Source organism: Aplidium turbinatum, chromosome 1, assembly GCF_918807975.1.
Source record: "Aplidium turbinatum chromosome 1, kaAplTurb1.1, whole genome shotgun sequence".
Lineage (NCBI taxonomy): Eukaryota > Metazoa > Chordata > Ascidiacea > Aplousobranchia > Polyclinidae > Aplidium > Aplidium turbinatum.
The window spans coordinates 46,793,370-46,814,066 of NC_137472.1; the positions used below are offsets into that span (position 1 = coordinate 46,793,370).

At 36.1% G+C, this 20,697-nt stretch overlaps 1 protein-coding gene across 1 annotated transcript; it reads right to left on the reverse strand.

Annotated features, from left to right (window-relative positions):
• Positions 1 to 1,271: 1,271 nt before the first annotated feature.
• LOC145781316 (alpha-amylase B-like) lies at positions 1,272 to 19,252 on the reverse strand. Its single transcript, XM_082593095.1, has 14 exons — positions 19,069 to 19,252; positions 18,634 to 18,743; positions 18,040 to 18,119; positions 17,345 to 17,481; positions 16,953 to 17,013; positions 16,612 to 16,800; positions 14,456 to 14,550; positions 13,356 to 13,485; positions 12,949 to 13,024; positions 10,292 to 10,422; positions 9,326 to 9,505; positions 7,056 to 7,181; positions 2,181 to 2,356; positions 1,272 to 1,641 (listed from the first exon to the last, which is right to left on the reverse strand). Exons 1-14 carry the CDS (start codon positions 19,234 to 19,236, stop codon positions 1,522 to 1,524), a joined length of 1,779 nt encoding a protein of 592 aa, XP_082449221.1. The 5' UTR covers positions 19,237 to 19,252; the 3' UTR covers positions 1,272 to 1,521.
• Between the last annotated feature and the right edge of the window lie 1,445 nt (positions 19,253 to 20,697).

The following is a 20,697-nucleotide window of genomic DNA, read 5'->3' on the forward strand; positions in this document are numbered from 1 at the left end:
TGAGGTCTGATTGCCATCGTATATCAAATTACCGTCTTCATTATAATAATTCTATGTATGCTATTAACTAGTTTTGATGGCTGCCATGTCATCTGATTGTTTTTATCGTTCTCAATACTTTCAGTTCTTCTAACTTGTAACGCTACCGTACCATTGTCTGTAAACTTGTAACAGTAGATAGCCTATTTATTGAGATTTTGTGCATTTGCAGTTTGTGTATTATTTTGTTATTTTTTGATGTTATTTCGTTGTTGTTGTTCGTTATTTGTGCATTTGCAGTTTGTGTATTATTTTGTTGTTTTGTTTTGGATATGGACAGCTTTGTCTGATGCAAATAAATTATTATATATCGCACTAAATGTAGCATATTCTAATGCCAGCGTGGAAAATACGGTGTTCTTGAATATAGTGACCACACCAAGATACAGTTTTTATGCACGGACAGTTTCATATATTTCATCTAAAGTGTCGTATTTTGTGGTGTAGATATTGCATGTTGAAATTTTGCTTGTCTTTATGCACTTGAGTAGTTGGCTTCTTCCAGCAACAATTTCTCCATCAGCATTTTTCCCTTTCACTAGATGCATCACACAACCCTGTGCTAGACTGACATTGATGGGCACAAAAACTGGCAGTCGGCACAGATTTCACATTAATCCACAAATCCAAACAAGCTGTATACCGTTCTAAGGCTACAAATGTAAGACATTTCTATCGCTTCTATTGAAATGCTATGACACCTGGTGGGCTACTGCTTCTAGCACCGCTGCCACCAGGTTACTTGAATGGCTGGAAGCAACGAAACTCTCAAAATCATCGACTTCTCACACTAAAGTAGCAAAGCATGAATCATCATCACCAGCCTCACAGGGCATTCAGCAAACCCTCTCGTCTGTGTCCCGTTTCTGATAGTGCCGGTCGCTTCGCAGCTAATGCAGAACGGAGCCTACAAGATGAAGGACCGCATCAAGGCATCCCGCCTTGTCGCAAAGGAAGTATTTGCTTTGTGGTGAGTGAAAACACCACAACACCAAGGAATCTCTGGAAACTTCTTTCCAGAGCAGTTTACCACCACCCTCCGACTCCGTCTAGTGATAGCGCACAAGTCCCCAAGGCCCGTTAAGATCTGCCTTGAGCCGATATTCCCTGCTGGCATTGCCTTTTTGCCCTTGAAAACTGGACTCGTAGATTTTGCGGTTTACATTCGTTACATTTTTGCTTTGAAGATAAACGTTGACGTTGACACTTTCTATAATAATCGATGACTGGCCTTCATATCGTCACGTCTCTTATTTTGGAAACACAAAACACAATTTTGTATTGAAAATTGGTAGGCTACGAAGCATGAAACGAAATACAACAAAATATATATCGTGTTGAGAAAAAATAAAGAAATTAATTAACTAAAGTATCATAAAATTAGGTTTATATTAATTTAGTGATGCTTGCAACGTTGTCAGGCTACAGTTTTATTTCTCTAGGTTACATCCATATTTTCAACTTCAAACATCCGACAGCAGATTATGCGGGATAGAAACACCATGGTATGCCAGACGATGTCGATTCAGCCCAACAGCAGCCCGAGTTTTCGCAGCTTTCTTTGTCACTTCCAATGTAGCCGCAATCTTGCTTTGAGGAATCCTAAAAAGAAATTCCGGTCGTCTTGTCAGTTGTAGGTCTTCGTGTGAAAATTTTAATGAAATACACAGTATAGCTATTTTTGTTTCCTTGACTTGACTTGCTATTTTCTTGAATACTGCAGGCACTTAATTTTCTTCATGCTCAAAATCTTTGTTACAGCCAGAACATTCTTACCAATTTATGAAACCCCATGTGCACATTGTACAATAGCGTCGGGAAAACAGGTTAATGGCCTATTGTTAAGTAAAAATCAAAACAGTAGGCTACTATGAAGTCTTCCACCCCTTTCAAGGCATGAAAGATGCTGAGTGTGATTATAATGACGAGCTCAGTTAAATTTAATTACATTTTTGACCATAAAAGTAAAATGAAAGTCTTTTCGGTTGAAAATAATATTTTATAGTTTCATTTTAGGGAGGCTTAAAACCCATTCGTTGCTGTTTTGGCAAAAGTGGATACGGCTTGAATTCAGTTTAGTTACTTCAAAGCTTCAAAAACTACAGTCACACAATATAATATCATGTTTAACTTTAGCTTACATTAACTGAACAAGATCCGTCAGCTGTTGAGTCACTTTTATAAATGCACCACGGATCATTACCACCAGAGTGATCTGGGCACCAGAGACAACCTGAACTTTCACATTGCGACTGAGTAGTCCCCAATTGTCCACAGTCAACTTTTTTTGTGCAGCTGAGACAGCTACTGCATTCTTCTAGAAAGGTAAGATAATTCAGCAATAAATTTTAATAAAACAATTTAACACTTTGCTCCTCAAAGGGAGGCCAGATTTGGCCCCCCCCTCATATTTCCTTTAATTATTTAAAGCACAGTAACGCCATGCACTTGGTTTTTCTTGACTTTTCCTAAAATTGCCAGGCGGATCTGATGATATTAAATTTGATGCTAAAAGTTGTGTAGTTTTCTTGTAAATTAAAGATTTTGGTGAATTTTTGCTATTTCTAGCTAACTTCCAGCAAAGCGTGAAATGGATTACATTGCGATGACAAGCCATAAGCTCATAATTGCTTCGTGCATCGATATGCGCGAGCAGAGAGAAGCATCCTCTTGCTTTCTTTTGTTTGGTTTGACCTCAATAATACAAAGCGCGTTATTTCTTATGCTACAAAGAAAAGCCAGTGATCGCAAAGCTAATTAGAAACAATAATAGCAAACGTTTTTGCGTTATCAGCTCTACAAAGAAGAATAGCAATCCACGATCAAAATAGTAGGCTATGTAGGCCACAAACTATTCAAAACAGTTGTTTCAAGCAGATAATATTCATTGACGAATAAAAAACGTTACAATAAGAAATCTTCTCTTGGATAAAGACACGAAAACCTGGTTTCGAAATAAACTTTCTATGGAAATGCTCTCATTGACAAAACTTGCAATTGAGGAAATGTATCACTGCAAATGATATTGGGAGAAGCCGGAGAAATAGCGTTTATGCAAACAGTAATTGTGAGATACACTCAAAATTATGAGATAGGCTCCATTTATACGTAGCAGCTAACTCGATGGCGTCCCTTCACTGCTTTATGTCGCCTACTTGTTGTTATGTCCTGTATTTTTGTTTCACAGTGCACTGTGTTTTGTTCCAAAGAGCGCAAAATAAAGATGATAATGCCTCATCTACATTACAAAATATTTTGTAATGTAGGCCTACAAACAAAATGTACAATGTACACAATGTACATTACAAAATATTTTGTACTGTAGACGAGGCATAAAGTTTGGCGTCACATAAGACAAACAACAAATCAGCTTTCTTCATCATTGATTCAACATCTGAATACGTTGCGCCAATGTATAAGAGGCCGGCTATTGTGAAGACCCGCCATTTATAAACGATCCGATTATACCAAAAGTGGGACAAACTAGTGGATCAAAGAATGAATAAACAATGCTGAGAAAACTAAATCTAAGTGACGAACAACACCGATGTCTTCATTTATCTTGGAAAAATGCTGCCTAAACTTATCAACAAAAAATACCGTAAATAACGGCAAGGATCCCGAAAGCAGAATTTGCTCGACTTTGGCATGAATTTAGTCAGACATCTACAGTAATAATTCCACACATACAATAACGGGCTCTCAACTGCTGTAAGATACATAATAATCAACCTGGTTCTGGGCGATTTGTGTAACAGTTTAGGGGAAGACACTACTTGAAATGATGCACCACACAAAAGATTTTCAATGAAGACTGAGTCTAAAAACCGATGTGGATTGTGCTGCACAATAACTTCAAGTTTAGGACAGAAGAGGCACAAAACATCACGATAAAAATAAAGACCTTGTGGGAAATTTTCGAGAATCATAACACGATGCAAATACCATAAACGCTTAGTTTGCATGCTGCTCTAAGCTGGCCGGCAACCACAAAGGTAGACAATAGCCTACAGGCAGTTTATAATTCGATAACAGCGCAATAAACATTATAAATACGTAAACCGACAATTTTCTTTTACAAACGTTTTACGTCTAATAGTAAATTTTCCCCCAACAATTTTTTGTGAATCACTTGCAAACCACGGTCTTGTAAAATAAATCATCATTATTATTTTTTCTTCTCGGATATTGCAAAACGTCATCAGCAAAATCACAAAAAAAATTTCATTACTTCAATGTAGTAGGCCTAAGAATTTTTTATAGAATTGTAGCCACGTTGTTTCAACAAAGAAGCCATCTTTTAGCAATATAAAGTTATAGAAAATAATTTGCAATCATGCAAATGGTTGGAAAGAATCTAGGAAGTCTTCTCACAATCTGGCACAAAATGATTATGTTTATTGTATCTCTGTAAAATGTTTTACGACAAACTTTGAAGCTTCGTTATAATTATTTTTATCTTTGAAGTCAAAAGTTATTTTTTTTTTGGCCAGAAACATAATCACTGCCTTGCTGATGTTGTCGCCTTTACGCGTATTTTTAGTGCTTCAAACAATAAGAACCCAGTCAGCAATCCAGTCCTTTTACATTGATTCAACATTTGTAAACGTTAAATTTATGTAGATTTGCTGACTGTGGGTTATTTCACATTTCCTTTGTTCACGCATGTTCCTCAATTCGCTGTTGCATTATTTCGACGCTATGGCGGACTAAAAATGTATTTTCAAATTGATTGACACAATCTTCAATAAAAAGTGAGCTTCGAACTTAGCTTTGTTGATGTAAATGCTGTATTTTTTGTTGATATAATTTATGAGTCATGTTTATATACACCCGTAAGCGAAATGACTTATGATGTGGCCTGCATGATATTTGTGATGCGACTTGACACAAATCCACAATTTCAAAAGCACCTAATTTGAACTTAGAAATTTCAGATAATTTCAACAACTTGTTCAATTGTCTTATCTCTACTAAAAATATTCATACTACAAACTCAATTGTAGACCTAAAATACACAAACGAAAATGTAAACAGCTATTCAAGCAGGCTAAGGTGTTACTTATGAGAAATTTGGTTCCATAAAACTAGAAGCTAGCCATGAGTTTCGGAATGCATTAATTTAGGATAAAAATGTAAGACAACAAACGCAATTTTTTTTTTTTTCAAATTCGTGTAACAATGTTACTCTGATTGTAACTATTTTAGAATCAGTGAGTAGCTTACAATAAGATTTGCTCGCAAGTCGTAAATTCTAATCAATACAATGATTCGGCACACCGCACACACACTTCGTGCGTTCGATCGAGCTCTTTGTTATTTAGAAGTTTGTATGAAATCGGATTAGCACGGTAATTAAGTAGCGGCAAGTTAAATCAAAATTGTCGTTTTTGGGTACCTTTGCAAAAATTGAAATATCAAGTTTAACATATAAAATTTTAAAATAATGACTTTTCAAACTTATAGACAAATGATTTGCTTTCACACCAGTGCAACTTCTGTTGAAATAGCATCAGTGGATAACACGTAACAGCTGATTGAATTTGATCCAAAAACGGCCCCCCCTTGAGCAGTTAACTTCCAAAAAAACGTTGAAAAGCAAAGGGTTAAGAAACAAAACAAAATATAATTCACATAACGAGGAGTTCAACCTGGTCACCAGCACGAAATTGAGCGGCAAGAAACCGTTCCTAGCGACGGGTATATGGAATGAAAAACGTTTTTTTTTCACTTTCCATCCTGAAATTTTTATTGATCCCATTTCCATTCCATCACACTAATCTTCCATTCCATCTTCCATCTGCGATTTTGTGACTTTTTCATTGTATAAGGCACAAGTAAGCCCACGGGCTATAGGCTAAATTTAAGCTAAAAATTTAACAGAGCTATTTTTTATGGATTAAGTAGGCTCACCGTTTGGTATTAGAAGTTAAAACAAGAAGATCTACTGTAAACCTATATGTGGTTTTGTGTCGGTGCCACTTCAACACTTGTTGTGGAGGAAATGTAGCGAAATGGAATGTAAAAGAGTAGCTCTTTTTCGTACTTTGTCAATTTTTGTAAAATATCAGAGGCATCCGGCCAGGGATTTCTAAACAAGTCTGGTATCCCTGTATCTGACTCAGTAACTGTTTTTTTTTTCGATGCCTCCAAGTCATGCTCCAAGTATAGACTACATTTGTTTGTGGACTTGTGGAAGCAGCTGTTTCCGTGTGTTCAATTTTTGCGGTAATTTCCGGCCTGAATGCGTTTGGAGTTCATTGTGGGGCAAGTTTACTTTCTCTTCTATCGATTATGCAGATAATCGCATGTTGTTGTTTTTTCAGTGCCTCCACGGTGTAGCTTTGGTTTTCAAAGCGTTCTGCATATTGTTTTCCAGACTGCTTGATTGATTGTTCAGATGGTAATCAAATGAGGTCATTCAAGAGCGATGTAGTGCACTGAAGTCAAGCTATATTACTTACGAGATGTAAATGGTGTCAACTTGTTGTTCTCAAACAACCGTCCCGACAACAACGCTTTGGTGGTTCAGTACGAACCGAAAACCAACTTTTACATATTTGTATGTATCAAGAACGTGTTCGCAAGTTCATGATGGAAGTGGTATGGAATGATGGAAGACTGTCTTTTTACCCCATCACTTAAATCTTCTATCCCATTTCATCTTTGACATTTTCCATCTTTTATCCCAAAATCTGCTTTCCATTTCTACCCAATTCATGCCATTCCATTTTCTGTCAGACGAGACTTGGTCCAAGGCCAAAACAGACTTATTGCTGTGAATCAAACTCATCGATATTTTATAAAGCGACAGCTAAAGCATAAAAATTTTAAACCTCCAGTTGGTGGAGCTACAGTTCCTGAAGGGCCGCATTCACCAGATGGGCAATAACCGAAGAGCCAAAGGTGATTATCCCTCGGCCACTGAGCTGATAGTTGAGCGGCAAGACGCCGTTCCTTGCGTGGTTTTTGCATGAAAATTTTGAAAGCTTAATCGTTTGAAGGAGCAATGTTACCTGAAGTGCTGCAATCACCAGATGGGCAATTGCATGGCGCGTTCACGTGAATAGCGACGAATGGATCATCGCTTGGACTGATGTTAATGTTAGCGTATCCATTTTCATCAACTGTGATGCAAGAACCTGTTAAAGGCAGAAAAAAGAATTAATGATGGATGATATCGTAACTTTATTTGTGATACAAAGATGCACGAGATTTAAATGCTGTAAAGTTCAGTTCAGTTTATTTTTTGTTTTGTTGGCGAAAAAGAACGACACAAAAAGCAAAAACACAATGAACACAAAATAATTTGCACAACAAGGATGGCAGCGAAAGACCAAAGGGTCACCAAAGTCAGCTGCCACCCAAACATTTAAACAAAAGACCCAAAATTAAGAACATTAACACATATATAGCCTAATATATAGCACAATACCAGCACTTTACATAATACATTAACAATGGAATAACACAGGGCAACATAAAAAAAAACTGTGTAGAGAAATAAGCAGATGATACGTTTCAGGAGTGATCATTGTACAAATTCTTTAATAAACATTTCAATTTAAATTTAAAAACATTATAAGACTTTTCTTTTATTTCTTTTGGTACTTGATTCCATAGTTTCACTCTATTAAAACATAACATCTTCTTACCAGAGTTTGACGTTGTAGAAGGCAAATATAAATCATTCTTTTGGTTCTGACGGGTTTTATGATGGTGAATTTCGTTTACAAAAATAAAGCAATCAGCAAAGGCCCGGGGCAGCATTTTGTGCACATATTTGTACATAAATTTTGCAGTCTCTAATTTAATAATATCGTCAATTCTGAGCACGTTAAATTGGTGATAAAAAACAGTTGTACTTGTTGACCTCGGCAAAAATAAGCAGGATCGAATGAACTTGTTTTGTAACACTTGTAGTGGAGCAAGCAATGTAGAGTTTGCTCTTCCCCAATTTATAATCGAGTATTGGATCTTGGATTGAAACAAAGCATAATATAAAGTTTGTAATATTGTTAGGCTAAAGGGGCAATGTACCTCAACTTAAATGCTATGCCGCAGACCTTTGCAAGCTGCTTTCTAAGATTAATAATATGACTATCCCATGTCAACCGCTCATCCAAAGTTTATAAAAGTGATACAGTGATAGACTATAACGGTGTTGTCTGTTTCAAATGCAATGACGCAGGCAGGATACCAAACGCAATGGACTTAGCAAAAGCAATATGAAAAAGTGTTAACATCGTAGTCTCCAATTTGAACCAAAGTGTAAATTTAAACCTCTGACTCCATGTTCTGGTCTTTCTGGTAAAAATTCTTTAGACTAGGCGGATGTAATATAAGACATTGAAGAACATGGATCAAATCCTTTTTATGAGTGCTCGGCTCGCTTTTGGACCGTTTTGCGTATAATACATTGACAGCGCAACCAGGGCCAGATTTAGCTTATGGGGGGCCCGGGGCACTATTAGACCGGGGGGCTCCCGAGCAAAAAATTTTCGCGCGAAAAACCACCTCTACGTCTACAGTAGCATTAATCCAGCACTTCACTGCACAGCAGTTTGCAGAAACGTCTAAGGCTGAAAGAAAAAAAAACAATAACACAAAATCACATTTTTCCAAGTCGTGGGGCCCTTCAAAAGGGGGGCCCGGGGAACCTGCACCCCCTGCCCCTTCTAAATCCGGGCCTGAGCGCAACATCAATTCAACTCCAATTAATATTTTTGTTATATCGAATGCTTTTCTTAGGCAGGCCATTTTTTGGTGTTTTTGAAGAATCTTTCCAAATGTTACAAAATGGTCTAAACATACAAAATGAAAATCAGCGATAGCCTAAATGAAGTTTTAGTAAAGTACATCATGCAAAGCTTGTAGCATACTAGCCTACACTTTTTTTACACGTTATCAATGGTAGGCCTAATTATGCTTAGCTTACAGAAGTGATATGAGGACATACTGTAGAAGTTGATGTCTTCAGGGACGTAGCATACAAGGGAGGAAAATGCTCCCACTGTGCCAAGCAAGTTCTAGAAACTGGACTCGTTTTGCTTTTGTTTTGTGTTAAAAATATGACATTTGTTGAAAAAAATGCGGTCTTCCAACCAGCAAGTCAGTCTTCTTTTACATTTATTCAAGGTCTGCAGACGTTGAATCAATGTAACAGAAAACTGATTTGCTTACTGGGATTAGCATCTCACTCTTAAATACATTTCATCTTTGATGTAGGCTACAACCCAATAAAACCAGAGACAATTGGATTAGCTTATCCGTTGTTCAAGCTTACCAGTACACATGTTGTCATCAAAATTGCCTTGAATGACATCACAGTAGGCTCCCGAAGGCATGCCAGTGGCGTAAGCGCCTCTCATTACGCTCCCGGCTTTATTTATGGCAAGGAAAGCTTTATTTCCGCGAGAGAAAGCTATTTGATTGTAATGTGATCTCCAGTTAGACACTGGCTGACCTGAAAATGTGATTTAATTGTTGTGGGATACATGGTGATAACATTTTGTTCTTACACTGCAGTAACAACATTGCTATTAAAACAACATCACTTCAATAACTTTGACTCTCGGGGTGTGCGCCTGAGCAATGCATAGGCCTACTTAGAACAGCTCTCGTTTTAGCAGCACCTAATGGATGGAATAATTTCCCGCCAACAACACTTCTATAATTAATCAGAAACTTCACTTTGTCAATCACGGTGACCAGGCTTGAGTCACTGGTTCAAAGCTTCTACATCTATAAGTATGCGAAACTGTCAGGATTAAGCTCTCAGAGAAGCTTTTCTAGTCCTAGGATAAAGATTCCATCTATCAATCAAACTCCATGTCTAATTAAGTCCAAACTAGATGAGTTCTTGTAGTTGCTTCTGTTGTCTACATTTGGTTCATCAACATCCTTTACAGATTTCAATTTACCTTACAGATAGAAAACAGCCGAATAAGAACTTTCAGCTAGTAAGGTGAGCCTAAAGCAACGATTGTGCGTAAACATTGACGTTGCTTGTTAATCACACGTGTTTTTTTATCATTTACAAGCAACTGCAAGGGAACAGATTGGCAACAACAGACCACAAATCACATTATCAGCTTCAACACCTGTGGCGCACGAATTGCCGCCACTGCCTCGAGGTTGGCAAAGTTCTGCGACGTTGGGACTGTAGAAGAATGGTTTGCACATCAAAAAGAAAAAAATACAAACAATTAAAAAGATCCGTTAAACTTTGTATCAAACGAAATATGTAGACCTGTCGCTGCTGCTGCAAAGGCTGCCATGTTCTTGATTTGTCTCCAGCGATGTTCGCAGACCCATCCATTTCCACAACTTCCGTCAGCATTCACGCTTCGTTGATTTGGTGGTGGTCCTTCATCAGAGTGGCTGAAACGCACAAATGAAATTCAATCTTCAGAGATGCGTTTGAATTATTTAAAGATGTAGAATTTGTAAGTTGCTATCCCTAAAATACCACACTGTTCAGTAGCCGAAAGGTTTTTGCTTCTACTTGTAGCAGTCGACTTGTCGTAGTTTCTTAACCCTATCTTGATACGAGCTGTTTTCGTACGCGGAAAGCACGACATGGGCTATCTTAGCCCCGTGCTAATTAATCGCTAATAACGGGAGCTATGAAAATCACAGAGCCAAAATATTTTACAAGGTAATAGCCATATGCATTGTGCGTATAGAAATTAAATTTTTACCCAACAAATTTATTGAAATAAAGTGTTTGAGATGAAAAAACGTCAGAAAGTCGGTTTTTATGCTAATTTCTCGAAAATAGCTTCAAAATTGAATTTTTGAAATATATCTAAACTAAACCAAAAATTACTTTTGCTCATTAATACAAGGCAGTTTTGGACGTTTCTATACTTCAAAGTAATTGCACTAACATTTATATTGCACTAACATTAACATTTATAGAACTACCATTGAACGAAAATGTCTAGTCACCTGAGACGAAATGCTTATTGTGAAGGGCAGGAAGGTAGAAAAATGACCAGTTCAGGTTTACAAAATTCGCAAATAATAAAAATTAAAAGTCAAGAAATTTCACATTTCTAGCATTATTCCTTCTGTGAAATATTTCACTAATAGAGTGGGGCGTCCTCATAAAACCCCGTGTCGTATTAAGATAGGGTTAAAGCGCTGGAAAGAAGCAATATGAAAATTAGCAATAAAACTGACAAGTTCTCTTTGGATGTATGGATATGCAGTACAAGGTTAATGCCAATGCAGCATAGCCGACTTGAGGTATGGACAATGCTTCGACGTTTGCACAAAGGTACACCATAATCATTAGTCAACCTTATCTTAATACGAGTTGTTTTCGTACGTGGAGAGCACGTCACGCGCTATCTTAGCCCCGTTCTAATTAACCGCTAATAATGGAAGCTATGAAAATCAAAGAGCCAAAATATTTTACAAGATAATAGCCCTGTGTATTGTGAGTATAGAAATTAAATTTTTACCCAATAAATTTATTGAAATAAATTGTTTGAGATGAACAAACGTCAGATAGTCGGTTTTTAATCTAATTTTCCGAAAATAGCTTCAAAATTGAATTTTTTGAATTATAACATAAAGTAATACTAAACTAAACAAAAAAATACTTTTGCTCATAAATATAAGCCATTTTTGGGCGTTTTTACCTTTTAAAGTAATTGCACTAACATTTATATTGCATTAACATAATTATATATATCTAGCATTGCACGAAAATGTCTAGCCACCTGAGACGAAATGCTTATTGTGAAGGGGAGGAAGGTAGAAAAATTACCAGTTTAGGTTTAGAAAATTTGCAAAGAATAAAAACTAAAAGTCAAGAAATTTTACATTTCTAGTATACTTCCTTCTGTGAAATATTTCACTACTGGAGTGGGGCGTCTTCATAAAACCCCGTGTCGCTACAGATAGGGTTAAGGATCTAACTTTTATTATAGTGCCATTGAAAACAAATCAAGAGCTTTTTATTAAAGCATAAATTGTTTGTAAAAGTAAACTTACGAAAACTAAAGATCATAATTAATCAAACATAAAACTAACTTGTTAACGAGATATTGAATTACACAATTTCTTAACCGAACATTCACAAAGAACTGTGCATGAACGCCAAAACCTTGAACAGGTATGATAAGTTAGAAAAAAAAATACTGTAAAATCTAAAATTTCACAATTTTTTTGTTTTGTTTGAAGTCCATGATCTTGTTGATTTGTATGATTTAAGTGTTGAAAGAAAATAAGATTACTCAAAATGATGTCATCATGTTTTGATTTTCCATCAATTGGTCTAAAACCAGGGCCGTTAAGATAGTAACTTTGGCCCGGTATCAATGAAATCCGAAGGCCCCAAATCAACTTCAAAGACATTTCCTGTGCTGCATTCGTAAAAAAGTACAGGGTATACTGTCAGATTTGCCAACATGATAAATAATACACAACTTGCAAAATACTAATCTTTATTCTACCATGATTCTACCACAACATGAATTATAAAAATTGGACGACGGAATTAAGTTCATGGTACACCCGTGTACTATTGGTCCTCAAACGGTTAAGTAGTTAGTTAGTAGTTGTCAAGAATCAGAAAGAACAGCATAGGCACTCTCTTTAGAAAACCAGAGGATATATGTACTATAGTTGCTTGAAAAAGCAGAGAGTATACTGCTTATACCGCCGTATACCCTCGAAAACAGCTCTGGACATTTCTAAGAAAAAGCTGTTATATCCAAAAAATACTTGGAGGTTTCTTTGAGTTCATGAACCATTTGGAAAGGTTACGGGCCCATTTGTACCATCCCAGGTACCAGTCAAAAATACTCCCTGGACTTCCCCTGGCCCTGTTAACCGTAGGCTACTGCCTACAGCACCAGGGATTAAGCGTTTGTTTGTGTGACAAGAAAAACTTACCTGAAATAATAGCTGGACATAATTCTAGGAACACCATATGGCCAAGCCATCATAAAAGCAGTCAGAATCTTCAGATCTGCAATGAAATAGAAGTTGAAAATTGCAAGTCAGCTTGACTAAATAGTGATGTTTTCTACAACAATGGAAAAGTTTTAGATACTACTTTCGTCATTTTAAGAGTAAGAAATGGAAAACTATGCGACTCTCTGTAGTTACTAATAATATGTAATCGCATATGAACATAAGAAAGCCTAGTGCTACGATGGTTTCATTTTATTTAAGACATATAGATAATTTCCAAAATTCTTCTTTCGTCATAAAACAGCAATTGTTGGTCTTTAAAGACATTGCTTAATTTTAAAAATACTCAGTTGTCTAATAGGTTGGAAAATAAACAGCAACAATACTGTAAAAGTCTTTAAAGGTAACGATGTTTCCTCCTCCACCGTGTCCTCTCTGATTGTCATGGTTGTTGATGAAGACTAGAGCATTGCCATCTGGCATCATTCCCCAAGCCTCTCCAAAGCTTTGTAAAGACTGCGCATTCAACACGGTTGGTAACTATATTGACGCGATGAAGTGAAATGAAAACTCAAGTATGTATAATTGTATACCTTGTTTGTTTTTAATAATAAATTTATTTAAAGTACATAATTACAGCAGGCTATCTTAATTTATAGGTCATAGCCTACATGTAAGGTGACCAGCCTACTGTTTGTAGGATCTCGTGGTCACAGCAGTTCTTATAATTATAATAATGCATGAAACTTACCAACACTTTATTAGCAGTAGCTTATTTTGATATACATTAGTGTTTAGTTATTATAGCAAACTTGAATTACAACGAAAAATAGTTTATGTAATATCGTAAGCAAAAATAAATGACAGAATGGTCGGGTAATTCGGTTCTTGTAAACTCTTGCCCTTAAAAATTAGAATCGTCGGTAACGTGGAGATACAGGCGCTCTAGAGTCTAGAAGATTAGCTTTTGTAACTGATAACCTTTCCATGCCAACAGAAAAGTCTGAATTCAGAAAAACATCTAACTTTCAAATAAGTAGCCTAATTTTTGTGCTTTTCCAGATACTGAGAAAGCCGCCTTTACGGTAGTGAAAGCTTTATCAATAAATTATACAAATATCCGAACCTGACTGATTTTATTTACTTATTAATATTTGGACTAATACAATAGATGGACTAAAAAATTAACAACATAGACACCACGAGAAACCAAAAGAAAGAAAGGAAAACCAAAAGTGAGATGGAGGGACGACATTGACAAACAATGCAATACAACCAATTGGTACCAACTAGCACAGGATCATATAAATTGGCATGAAAAGGGGAAGGCTTACGCTCTGCAGTGGGCTCTCACAGGCTGAAAATGATGATGATGATTAATATTTACTTACATTGTAGACATTTGATCATAAAAATAAAATATTGTTAAGTAGCTTAATAAAAAATGTGTTCCACAAGATGTTGTTATCTTTTTTGGTAATCTTACATGAATATTATCTTTGTTATTTCCCAAGTTGAGTCCATACTTGAATTCTGTTACACGACCAAGCTTGAAGTATTCGCTAGCTGTTATCGCTTCTCCTAAAGCACAATAAAATAGAGCTTTGGTAGAGAGTTTGTATTGTTGAGCCATAGGCATACGATGCCAAGTAAAGACAAGCCGCAAGCATACAATTGTCTACTTAAAGGTGGATGATTGCGTTTTATTCGCAGGGCTTCTAAAATCTTGGTTTGATACTCAGACCTACTCCTGGACATAATCTCAAATTGATTAATAGAAACATTGTTTTGACATGTTGCACATTGGATCAGTTAAAGATCACAATTTCTCATATGCAACATGTCAAAATATCTGTTTTAGCTTTTTCCATGCACTCGATCCGTGAACCACACTCAACAGCATTGATTGGCTTTCACGCATTTACAGGAAGTGACATGACAGGAAAGTGAGCTAAAAAGCAAGAGATGGCACATGTTCTAAGCACACTGGTTCTTGTTTTTAATCGTGATGCAGAAAGTGAAAACCTTCTCCCCACAACTCATTATTTGTTATGCACATTTGGCGGTCCCATTTCCTTGACCATAATATGGGGAAAATTAATTGACAGTCAAACATTTCTTCCTTCCCCGACTGACTATAGCTGGCAGCTCCTTTCCTACTAGAATACATATTCACTGCTTAAAGCCTCTATACCTTGGAAGTAATAATATTAAACTTGGTAAAGTGCGGTTGCAAGAAAGGAGCCTTCGCAAGTGTATTTACTTTTCTAACAACGTTTCCTGCATTGAGATGTGTGAGTGTTTATAAGATCATTGTATCAATTAAACAGATACATGTACCTAATCTGTTTGAAACTGAAACGCAAGATGATTTTGATTAGTTGTAAATGATAATAATAATTAATCAGTGCTACTGCGTGATGCAGCTTTTTTTCTTTCTTTTTTACAAAATTGTAATGCAATTATTTCCAGGGACGTAGCCATGGGGGTTAGGACAGCAAACCCCCCCCCACCCCAATTTAATCTTGGCCTCTTTCTCGAAATGGGTTTTAATGCCGTTGTTTGCTTCAAATAATGTGTAATTAAACTACTTTGGTCATCCCCGAGGCTCACACGACGAAGAAGAATTTGTTGGACATCGGTAATAACTACTTGCGTAGTGCAGGGGCAATGATAGTGAATTTGTTCAGCTGCAATCTTCTGTACAAGATTGTTCTGTTACAAAATTCTTGCCCTTCCTCCTTACTGGAAAAATGTAGTTTACCAGGGCCTTTCTTATATGCTGTCTTGTTATATTTTTTCATAACCCCAGACTACACATATGGTGCATTTTGCGTTTCGCAAAGCAATATTGTCAATGTAGCGAAAAAACTTAAAGTACCGGTAGGACTCTCTGCCTCATTTTACCTCAACAAAACAATATTTTTGTACTAAAATACTCCTAATAATGGCATATATATAAAACAATGTGATTTCAAAATCTATTTTCAGTGTGTATTTATCGACAGACAAATATGCTTTTACATCTTCATCTGTTATTAGGTAAAATTAAAAAAATTGCAATAATATTTAAAAAAAAATTGTTTGTTTTAACTACATTTCACATGAAGCAAAAAGTTTCATTCAACAAATGCAAAATAATTTTAGAGTCGAAGTACGTCATAAAATAATTTGAAACCAGACTGAAATTCGGGCCCCTGACCTCTTCCTCAGGGAGCCAAAAATCTAAAGCACATTTTTTTCATCTATCCTTGTTTAGGTAATTACGGCAAAAAATCACTTTTAACACAAAAAAACACGACAGTACCCAACGCCCACTACTATTTTGACATTTCGATAAAGAATTTTAGTTCACGTATTGACAGTTAAACCAAGGTGGGCTGCTATTGGTAAAACCAAGGTGGCACTTAAATAAACTTAGCTTTGTACTTGGTGATCAGTTATTGTAGAAACAACTTTGCATATTAAAAAAAATCAATGCAAGTTGTTCATTAGGGTTCGACGTAAACTTGGGAAATTTATTAACAAGTTTTACTAAAACAATGCATTCAGTAACTTCTCTGCTACTTAGGCTACAATAGACCAGCAAGGAGTTTATGGACCTCAGGATAAGAAACATAAATGCTCTATAGTATAAAATACCTCCTTGATCGATAACTTCTTGGAATATAAATGGCCTGCTTCCATTTGAAAATCCTTTGTCAGTTGAGAGATCGCTTAAAGACGAGAAAATGGCGTCCAAGTCGCCTGGCCACATGTGCTTGCAAGCGTCCACTCTAAATCCGGCCACTCCCATTGAGGTCATATCATTCATGAAAGCGATAATTTTTCCTAAAATACATAATAGCCACAAAACTAAACCTAAATGAGATAAAAAATATATTTAGTTTTCAAGTCACTTGTCCATATGTTTTTTGTCTCCGATGGGCATTTCTTCTAAAAACTTCAACATGATTTGATTTGATAATTAATTATTATTTTACCTCGAACATACTTTGATTCAAGCTTGAGATCCAATAGCGATACTAGTTTGCAATTTCGTACCTGTGAGAAACAACGTATTAGCCTATAGCTTATGTAACATGTCAGTTCACTTGTATGAAATAAACAGTAATTTGAGTGAACGAAACAAGAAAAAAAATTGGCTAAAAATTGTAAAAGTTGTTCTTGACTGCAAAAATAGAATAAATCAGATTTAATTATAACAATAACTTTAAAAAATTAGCACGAGTTTGAAATAAAGTGTGATTGAGATTACATTTCGATTCACACTGAAATAAGCAAGCCATTGAACAGTTAGTGTTGCTCTTATCGTTTGGGTTTATTATCACAACCAGCTAAAAACATGCCTTTGAAATGACCTACACAACAATACCTGATTGGGATCTTGATAATTTTCAATACCTCCAGACCCAGTATGGCATTTGGCATCATTAAAGTCAAGAGAAGAATAAGGGACAGCTTCAAACACTTCTGCAGTTGCGTTAAAAAAACTGCCAGCTGTTCCAATGCCTGTAAAATTATGAGAACCGTGATGCAAAAAACTTTATTTTGCACTTGCTGCTGAAATACTGTGAAGCATTTTCCTGATTAGGACTTTTTTGACTGTTTTTTTTTTAGATTGTCATAAGATGAATACTTAATATTTACATTTTCAGAAAAAATCCAAGAAATTGGAAACCATCTGCTTGTTTACATTTTTGTCACATTTTTTTTAAAGCTATGTATTTAGGCTAATAGCCTACTTAGTTCTAAATTCCAGACTATAGGCTGTGTTATATTATGTCACTGGTAGTAAGGTAATCGGTATTCATCGGTAAGAGAGATTTGAAAACGCTTTCAGCTAGTAAACATTTGTTTATGCGTTTGCACTGCACAAAACAACTAGTTCGAATGTAAAATCGTTTCTTATTTCTCTTATGTTGACGTTCTCAAGGATGCGAATTTTAATAATAACATATCACTTATTCAATGTTTTTTGTTAGTTATTTTGTTGTTTGTGTATTTGCAACTTGTAAGATATAAGTAAGATTGACAAGCTGATAAAATTTACATTGTTTTTACCTGAACCACTATCTCCACACATGTGATTGATGACAGCATCCACATAAATGTGGACTCCTACAGCATTGCACCTATCCACCATGTTCCTACGATACAAGAAGTGATCAATGAAAAACGGTAGCCAGGCATTTGTTCTTCAACATAAACGCTTTAAAGAAACTTAAACAATGACTTTGAACGGTAAACATATTAATAGGTTTTCAACAGATTTACAGTGTTGCCTTCTAAGCTGTTGACTGTATACAGGCTACGACAGCAGAAAGTTAAAACCAACATAACTAAGCATTCAACACTGATATTTCACAATCAATCCAGTTGATTTTCTATGCTTTTATTTTCTTCTTTTCGACCAACCAGGCTATAGGCCTACAAAGCACGGACAGGCATAAATTATTATATTACCGGTGTCAATGTTTTATAAATTCTGCTACTCACTATAAAAGCATCCACAAATTGAGATGCACGCGTTTTACTTGTTCATGTGTTATTTTTCTATGCTCCCAGTCAAAATGCATCACATTACAAGCAGAATTAGCTCATTTTTAGTCAATATTTTCGATAAACCCACTGGCTTGGCAACCTTAATAAATGTTTACTTACTGGAATGAAGATCTGTCTCCTGATCGCGTCCCAACAATGTACGAGACCGGTTGGTATCTTTCATACCAAGGACGACCGTTGACGATACGGTTTTCGTTTGGTGGTGATATCTGAAAATAATGTTCAAAACAATCTAAACTGTGTTAACGAAATAACTTCTCTAAACTTTAAATTAAACACATCAAGTAAAAGTTTCATTTTTTGTTTTTACGGCTGAGCGTTTTTTTTTCGAGACGGTTAAATATTTTCTTGTTTGTTGATTTGTTTATTTTGCATAAGTGCTTGAATTTTAGCCCACTTGCACAGGCAAGAAAATTTAAAAAGTTGAAAATGAGATTAAAGTATAACATTGTCTATGATTTAAAAAAAATAAACGTTTTCTGCCGACAATAAGTCTCTCTTTATACGTTCGTCTGTTTTTTCAAAGTTACACACCTGAACACCTGCAAACATATTCGGTCCGAGAAACGTTTCACATTCATTCGCAATGGTGTCCCAGTGCCATTCAAAGAGATGAACAATGCCTGCTCTTCCTGAAGCAAAATTAGGTTCCCACTGTGCAAGCGCTGAACCAATCAGCGCCACGAAAATAATCATATGCATGTTGTATTAAAATATAATTTTCCTTTTTAAAAGTAGTTAATTAAAAGAAAAAATGCTTATCCACAAATGTTTTATTTTATGCAAATTATGCATTTACAACTCCCGCCTCTTTTGATTTCACGGTAAGCTAATCTATTTCTCAGTTCGATGAAGGGTAGGTGCAGTGGCGTAGCTAGGGGAGGGGGGGGGGGGGCGGACCGCCCCGGGCGGCACGTCTGGGGGGCGGCACTTTCAGACAGGACGTTTTTTTTTTTTGATAATGCAAAAGTACACGAAAAATAAAAGCAAACAGAATGGCAACCTTCAAAACATCTTAAAACATCTAAAAACATTTCAAATTTTCATGAATTTTTCTGCCGTTATGTTTTTAATACGTTACAAAATTCCTACTATAGCCTTTATTAAGCAGAGGCGGAAACATGCTCTTCAAATTTGGGTAGCCTTGTAAAAGGTTAAAATTGATTATTTTAATTCTGCAGCAGTTTTTGTGCTTTTGCATTCAGTATATTACTAAATTATAGTGGTCAGTGGCGTAGCCAAGGGGGAGAGAGGGTTGGGGGTTTCAACCCCCCCTTTTGAGAAAAACTAAATGGAGAAAACTGAATCACTCTTTGAATTTTACGAAGCAGATCTGCCTTGTATAAACGCCCTTGCTATTATATCTGAACTGCGTATATGTGGTATTGATGTCTTTTCAATTCTTCCCAAACCAGCTTGCCAAAAAGTGCTGTAAGTGCATTGCCATTTTGCCCGCAGTCAACGTTTCCAAACATTAATATTTTACTCCGCATTCTGGCTACTCTTCCAGTTAGCCTACCACTTGCACCAATGGAAGATCTTTTTCTGCTCTTCGAAGACTTAAACTTATTTAAGAAATTCAACCTCTGAAAACCGATTAAATGGAATCTTTGCTTAATCTGTATAGAAAATTGGTCCCAACTGTTGAGGATGTCATTTAACAAGATGTGTGAAAAGGTTCGTCGACTTCCTTTTTCCCTTTAGTTTGATCAGTATCAATGATTTTTTGTATTCTTATTGCTTGTGTGATGAATTCTTCATAGCTGTTAGCTGTAAGCATGATTTTACTAACTCGACATGTTAAAGCAATTCTGGTGCTTTATCTTTTAAAATGAGTAAGAACTTGTGTGTCAAATGCTTTATAATTCGAATGACCTTTCATATAGCAGGGTGTGACCGCTCTACAACTGTTCAGTATGCAGCTAACTCCAGGGAGCTAACTCGTGCAGTCGATGGAAACACCGCAATATCTACAGCTGTGAAAAATTGCACTAACCTTTTATAGACTATGCCCGATTCTAGTGATTCGTTATACAAAACTTGATATATCAGAAATAAAGTAACTTCTTTGTCTCAAAGCTTTTTGTTTGACACTCATTAAGATATATGACGTCTATGACGTTACATTTTTTAAACTTCGGGTTAACTTTAAAACATAAAAGT